The 7,447-nt window shown below is 36.2% G+C and overlaps 1 protein-coding gene across 2 annotated transcripts; it reads right to left on the bottom strand.

The window, feature by feature from the left end:
• Positions 1 to 376: 376 nt before the first annotated feature.
• IGFBP1 (insulin like growth factor binding protein 1) lies at positions 377 to 6,729 on the bottom strand. 2 transcript variants are annotated; one of them, XM_040431855.1, is made up of 5 exons: positions 6,138 to 6,729; positions 4,464 to 4,657; positions 4,043 to 4,171; positions 3,620 to 3,772; positions 1,633 to 3,291 (listed from the first exon to the last, which is right to left on the bottom strand). In XM_040431855.1, the coding sequence occupies exons 1-4, from the start codon at positions 6,568 to 6,570 to the stop codon at positions 3,641 to 3,643; spliced, it is 888 nt and encodes a 295-aa protein (XP_040287789.1). In that variant the 5' UTR covers positions 6,571 to 6,729; the 3' UTR covers positions 1,633 to 3,291; positions 3,620 to 3,640. The 2 variants fall into 2 exon arrangements, with proteins under 2 accessions (XP_040287788.1, XP_040287789.1); XM_040431854.1 differs by having other exon boundaries at positions 377 to 3,772; positions 6,138 to 6,728.
• Between the last annotated feature and the right edge of the window lie 718 nt (positions 6,730 to 7,447).

The following is a 7,447-nucleotide window of genomic DNA, read 5'->3' as shown; positions in this document are numbered from 1 at the left end:
TAAATATAAAAATAATGGCTAAACATATAAAAGTAGCAGCAACTTAATTACCTGACTTTAAAGCCAGGTAACTAATGAGTTCACAAAAGTTGGTAACGGTTTTATTTCTAAAGCTTAAAGAATATGGGGAATTACAATGCTGTCCTCAGTATGTATGTATGAACCCAATGCTCTTCACTTTTTATGGCCTGACAAAAATACCAATATTTCGAAAATACTAAATACTACTAATAATAAAATATAATGTGTGTATGTATAGAAAAAAATATCACTGTTATCACATCGAATGTGTCTGTTTTTAGTAAATATTTGTATTCTCCATCAAAACATGATTCTGGGGCATCTTTTCTCATACATGTAGCTGTACAGTATGTTGTGCCATTTCTCTGTTATTCTTTCTGAATGTTTACAGTCTGATACTGGCTGCACTACTTGTACAGTGTGAGGATGGACCAAAGCAAAGCATTCAGTGATTTTCTCTGCATGGACCCATGGTCTGTGTGGAAAATGTGAATTGGTTCATTGACATTTAGTCCCATGGCCAGGAATGGCACAATATAGAGTTATGAAAGAAGTTACTGCAGAATTTTTATTATATTATTGGAGGACTAATTTATCTCATTTGAAACATTTCATAATGGTGCAAGGTACAATATTAAGGAAATAAAAAAATAGTTACAGGGTAAAAATATCTATATGATATTATGTATTGTGGAATTGCGCCTGCCGTTTATTGCCTATGTACAGATCTGTAAACCTGATGTGGTGAAGAGGTATTGTGGTATACCAACAGATAATAAAAATTATAAAAGAGTTGTTGACAGCTAGGTCTGTTAATGCAACTGAGGTGTATGGGACATGATACAAATTCATAGACATCTATGCAAACATAATGCTCCTCTCTTTGCTTCGGACTTCACACAGATTAATATAGGGCTTATAGAGGCATCATGCACTCAACAAAGCTATGAAAATGAAAGCTGTGTAGAGTCACACAAAGTCACTGTTGCATCATACACGTGGTCGAAGTATGGTGCTACATAATGGAGTTACTATCCTGTAAGAGAAATACTTCTAGGGGAGAATAGCACAATGTGTCAGAAAAAGACCCCGTCTACTACTGTATGAAATTGGAGGCTTATGGAGTTACTGTAGAGCTCTTTAGTTTATGGGTGCAGTATTATGGCCCCATACAACTCAAAGCTTGTGAATTTGAGTTCAGTGACCAGTCATGGAAACCCAAGAAAGAACACTTAATGTGAATAAATATTTCTTATTTTAGTTATCTATAAATTTCCTAGCTTGTTACAAAAAATAAAATGGAAATGCATTTTTTATAAATCAGTCTTATGTACAGAATGCTTTGTTTCTGGGAGTGTATATATTCAGGTAAGGGAGTACTGGAGTATTGTGTAGACATGATTTTCACCTAGGGAAGATACATTGTATGTTGATGCAATAATGTGGTTACATTAGTTATTATTCAACATAAAGAATTTATAAAGGTATCTTGAATCCACATATATTGGAATTGCTTGTGCCAATGTTACAATCTCTGGATGTATTTACCCATATTTTGGATATCATGCATAACTATTCAAGAGTGCAATGTCTTGAACACTGGAATTGTTAAATTTGTCTATGGTATCTAAATTTCTAATAAAATATAAACATCCATGAAGAATAACTGTATTGATTACAGTATATTAAGCTGGACATAGATGGCAGATAACTGTCAAGTGAACGTTTCCATAACCAACTTTCCCACTAACAGTCATCTGTTCATGTTATTTCTATGCCACATGGAGCATAAGCTGTTACCAGACACCTCTAGTGCCATACTTTTCTCCATGGGACTCAAAGTATGACATAGATAAAACTCAAGGGTGCTTGCCAGGCACTTATCACCTTTCCCTATTGAAATGCAAGTTTCAAGCTTGTATATTCTAGTTTGACAATACAGCCGCCAGCTAAAGAAGCTGCTATTGAAGGGACACTACCATCAAATGGAATAAGACATTTAGGTTACATCCTAGTCAGGGCTGCAAACACTTGTTATAACAATGATTTTACCCACTCCAGGTAAGCAATTAGAGAAATCAGGATATTTCTTATTGTATTTGTCAAATAGTAAATGCCCCTTTAAACAGGTCAATGCTCGGAACAATTATTGGGAAGAAGCATTCCTAGAAATACTCATTTCCAATAACTGCCCTGTGTAAAGGCGGTGCCAATTATATGATTACTCATTTGTTGGGTGAAAGCAACGTTGATGCAGCTACCTAAATCATTGTGTCTGGGCACCAGATTGTACTAAACACTTATCTGCTGCCTAGAAATAATAATTATCTATGGAAATGAGTCATCACAGTAGTGATCCCTCATTCCTATACACCGGCATGTAAATGCAGTTCTCACCTCCTCTGACAAGCAGGCAATTATCAGACATGAACAGATCATTCCAGATATTTGCCTGCTGTGTCAGCCCTTGCAAACATGCCTTAACTTTTAGGCCTTATTCCCATGGCAATATCCACTTCTATACAACTTCCAAGTTGTACTGAACCACTGTACCTGCCTCAGTTTTTTTTTGCAAAGTTTGTTAATATCTTTGGCTAGATATTCCCCCAGAAGCATTGTTCTTAGCGGAGAATAGCTTCTTGTAGTTCTGTTGAACAGGCCTAAGAGGGCATATCGTTAGATCAATGATAGGGAATAGTTGTGTGAATTGAGTTAATTTCATATCAATATGTTTCATTTAAGCTGTGCCTTTTGATAATTAAAGTGTCAAGAGCTAAATTGTCCATTGTCCAGGACTGTCTCTATTTTCAATGTAAGGCTTCATGCACACAACTGCATTCTTCATTCATGTGCTATCTACATTTGGTGCAAATAGCACATTACCTATTTATTTATTTATTTGGGGCCATGCACACATTTATGTGGCCATTCCACAAATTCTAGAACATATCCTATTCTTGTCCGCATTGAAGACTGTTGCAGAACAGCCCTTTCTATTCATGGGAGTGAGAAAACATGGAAGGCATCCATACTGTGTAGGTCTGTTGTTTGCTGACTGAAATACAGAGATGGCTGTGTGTATGAAGCCTAAAATTCTGAGGATATTTGCAGCATTTAAGATATTTAAGACCACTTACTAAGAGTACATAACTTACAGATTTTTGGGGGTTCTGAAGCAAACAGCATGCTTAGTTGCTGAATATTGTATGAAGCTTAAATAGTATTTAGATAAAACAGTTACCATATATCCAAACAATGCTATAATTGGCTCTAAAGTTACAAAAGAGGGTAGGAACAAAAATACAAAATTAAGTGTGTGCGTAAAATAAACATGTTTGCTTAAAATTGTATTTAAGTCATGAAATACTATACTGATTTCATTGCTGAACAACAATATATACAGTAGTAAAATATAATTTATGAGTTAAATAAGTGTTGTGATTTACATTTGCTTTAAAAAATAGCATGAATATATAGAACTAAAAATAGTACATATAAATAGTTATGAAAAATACATAATAAGAGACAAAAAAAATGAAAATACTTTTCAGAATAAATAGTTGAGAAACTGTACACAAATAATATAGAATACACATACATCCAGCCAGGATATTTGACTCTATTCTTGTGCATTCAAATACTGTTGGCAGTTCAGATCCCCTCTGTTTTCTGGAGAACCTGGAATTTTCTTCCCAGTTAATGGAAAGACACACCAACATTTTCCCCTTTCTCCATCAAGTGCGGTTTCACACTAAAAAAGAAAAAAAAGTGTCAGCTGAATATTTTAAGAATACTTATGTCAACCTTTCCAGGGATGTAGGTGAAGGGACATGTGTCCCAGTTGCCATGCAGTGAACGAACAAGCCACTATGCCTTAGATGGGACATTTAGGTACAGGCCAATACAAAAGCAAAGTGTGGTAAATATTAGCCAAGGTAAAAAAAAAAAAACTATCACTCTGATTATGACATTTTGATACATGTTTGTTAGTACATAAAACTGATATTTTATTAACTAGTACCTGTTTACTGTGATAGAAGCCATTTCTGTTACAGTTGGGAATGTGGAACCTATATAGATCTTCTCCAGTCCTTTGCTGAAACCTTGTCAATCTGTCCATCGCTCTGTAAAGGTCCTTCTGGCACGGTCCCTACAGCAACACAAAGCAGGGAAATTAGTTGGAACTAAGCAGTATTGTCATTGGAATGTCCATATTGTTGACAAATATACAGTATGTAATTTACTTTTGAGGAGTATTATAAAGTACTTTTATATCTGAGAGAATTATGCAAGCACTGATCTCCATCCCGTGGATTGCCAGATATAGTGCAATTAATACTCTGAACATGCTCAGTGCTCATGCTTAGAGTTACAGTGCAACAAATTCATTATTTTTCTACACCATATTTCAGTTCATATAAATGTGCAGTATTATTATTTACCTGATATTGTTCTTTTATTTTCTTTCTGTCAAACAGCTTTTTAGCCTTTATGCGTTCATACACAGTGATTGCATTCCAGGGATCGAACTTGTCAAAACCATCAGTAAATAATCTAAGGAATGGTGGAAGCTGGTCTTGTGCAATGTCTAAGCTTTCTGAGCCAGTGTTCTCATGCTCGGAGTAGTCCTTCACCTCTAGAAGTAAAGAGTTCAGTGGAATTCATTTTTATAATCAGAGTATGAAAGCATAATATAATTTGATAAACCTCACAATGTCAAAACATACATCAGCTGAAAATGTAACAGATTTCATTACTCTTAAAGCCATAAGACCAGCTGCAGTATGTGCATGTACTTTTATTTTAATAGCCCACCATAAAGGCCAGGACCTTAAGAATTTAGATAAATATAGAATGAGTAAATAAATATTAACTGAATAAAATATTATTTAATAAAAACTAAAAAGCTATCACAAAAAAATTGCAATCAAATCATAGACACAAAGCTAGAAAGCAAAACTATTTCAATGAATCCGTGTATAAATACTGTATACATGAATCTGTTATACTACAAACAGAATATGTATAATAATTTCCCAAGAAGAGATATACCTACCATGTATATGAGTAAATTCATCTATGTTTTCCCAAATGTATGTAAAAAATAGACTTTTTTTAATGTCACTTTGATCTTTGATCTTACCGATGAAAGTAAGACACAGGTCACAAAAACAAGCAATGTTGAGAAAATCCTCCACTCGGGAGTCAGGTGATAGTACAAATAATATTTATCACCCTTTTAGTATTAGTACTACCCTAGATAAAACTTCAGTTTGCTAATATTGGATGGGTCTGTTTCAGAACTGATTGGGCACCAATCTATTAATCTGACACATTGTATTTTAACATTTTAAAATACATTGCATAGAAATAAATCTACATACACACACAAGTCTACAGACTGATGTTTTGTGGTAATGAAGACACAGTTACTTAAAGCAGTTAAAAGCATGCAGTTAGGCTCCATTCACACGTCCGCAAAATGGGTCCGCATCCTTTCCGCAATTTTGCGGAAAGGGTGCGGACCCATTCATTCTCTATGGGGACGGAATGTGCTGTCCGCATCCACATTTGCAGATCCGCACTTCCGCATCCGTGCTTCCGTTTCCGCAAAAAAATAGAACATGTCCTATTCTTGTCCGCAATTGCGGACAAGAACAGGCATATTCTATTATGTTGGCAATGTGCGGTCCGCAAAATGCGGAACACACATTGCCGCTTTCCGTGTTTTGCGGATCCGTGTCTCCGTGTATCCGCAAAACACATTGCGGACGTGTGAATGGAGCCTTAAGCTTTCATAAGGGAGACTACAAAAATAAATATTAATAAGCAAGAAGATATATTCTGAAATTGGAAATGTACAATATTAGTATGAGAAAATAATCTATAGAATAGTCAACTATGCAGTGGGTTCTCATTTGCATCCCGTTGGCCTCTAACATAATAATATATTGATGCAAAAATCTTAAGCATAAATGGCATAATATGAAGGTTTACAGAAAATGGTGAATATTGGTGTTTTATAGGACAGTTTTACATGCTGAAGGATAACAAGAAAAACCTTCCCCTGTTCTTTTTTCAAAGTACATTCTAGGTATCTCTGCCAGCAGACTCACCTGTGGTATCACTAGATCTCAGCTTGTCTAGGTCCTCTGCATCCATGCAGATTCCTTGTCCTCTTGTTATCGCATACAAGGGTCTGGGCTCTCCTGGTTTTACATGACAAGTTAGTGCTTTTCCACACCTTGCAGTATAGACCCCACAGGCTTCTCCCCTCTTCAGTGCACAAGTCAAACAGCACCCACAGCCTGGTTCTCTAGCCAACTCTGGACAGTCAGCAGGGACTTGTGGGCAAAGGGCTAGCTTTTCCTCACTACACTGGGCACAGTGCAGTGGCTCTGGTGCTGCAGTCACTGCCGCTACAAGAAGTAGACAGGCTGGTAGCAGCCATGTGTAAGGGCTGATATCCTTAGCCATAATGAATGAAATTGGTTTAGGCAGTGAGTGTAATTTGCTGTGTCTATGAGTGATGAGGAACTGCTCAATCATAAGATGTCTCTGGCTCTGTGTGTCAGGAAGCCTTCTTAAATAGCTGTGTGTCAGCTCCCCTCTTCATATAGAGGATGCATTGCAGGGACATTAATGTTTTACCTCAGATTAATCATTAGCCCCGAGGAATTATTTGTAAAACACACTGTGATTGTTATTGCAATGTCTTTGCTATGGGTGGTCACTACGCCCCCTTTAACCTTGCCTTTATACTCTATTGCCTAACAGTGACGCCTAACTGCCCATATCTGCACACAGCAAGTTTAGTTGTCAAAACAAAGCCTGAGAAAAAAATGGAACAAACTTAGTTTGATTTACAACTTCCTGCATAACAAGGAATTTACATTCCATCAACCTTAGTTCCTTTTAGAAATGGTACAAAGTCACCTTTTTCAGGCATAAAAAGCCAGATTTGTTGAGATAAGAAAGGGCACTGATTTCAAACCAAAGCTTTTTTTTTTCTCAGAGAGGATGTGTTTGAAGTAGCATGAATAGATAATAAACTTGTGACGTCCATTAGCTATGCTAACTTGTTTTGGCCAAAAGCAAATTCTTTCCTAATCTTCCTACGTAACCAAAGTGTTAATGTGTAATAGTTATCGTCTAGCTGTGCAGGTGTCCTTTCAAGTCTATTGAGCCATCCGAGTTCATTTGACTAAACATGATATTTATCATATAAGAGATAATACAGTTTAAAAATGTCATTGGATAAAAAATATACTCAGTTTTATTTAATTTTGTGTGTTTTACAGCTTAGGCTACTTTAACACTCGCGTTTGGTGCGGATCCGTCATGGATCTGCACAGACGGATCCATTCAGATAATACAACCGTCTGCATCCGTTCAGAATGGATCCGTTTGTATTATCTTTAACATA

This window comes from Bufo bufo, chromosome 5 (assembly GCF_905171765.1).
Source record: "Bufo bufo chromosome 5, aBufBuf1.1, whole genome shotgun sequence".
Taxonomy (NCBI): Eukaryota; Metazoa; Chordata; class Amphibia; order Anura; family Bufonidae; genus Bufo; species Bufo bufo.
The sequence above is the reverse complement of the archived record's forward strand: the minus strand, read 5'-3'. Positions and strand labels throughout refer to the sequence as shown.

What these genes read in the sequence shown, in the direction of transcription:
- IGFBP1 (XM_040431855.1), bottom strand. Translation starts at nt 6,570, where the DNA reads ATGATTGAGCAGTTCCTCATCACTCATAGACACAGCAAATTACACTCA. An exon ending in AAATAAAAGAACAATATCAG is followed by an intron (nt 4,172 to 4,463) that starts GTAAATAATAAT and finishes GTGTTGCTGTAG; the next exon opens with GGACCGTGCCAGAAGGACCT. An exon ending in GCTTCTATCACAGTAAACAG is followed by an intron (nt 3,773 to 4,042) that starts GTACTAGTTAAT and finishes TTTCTTTTTTAG; the next exon opens with TGTGAAACCGCACTTGATGG.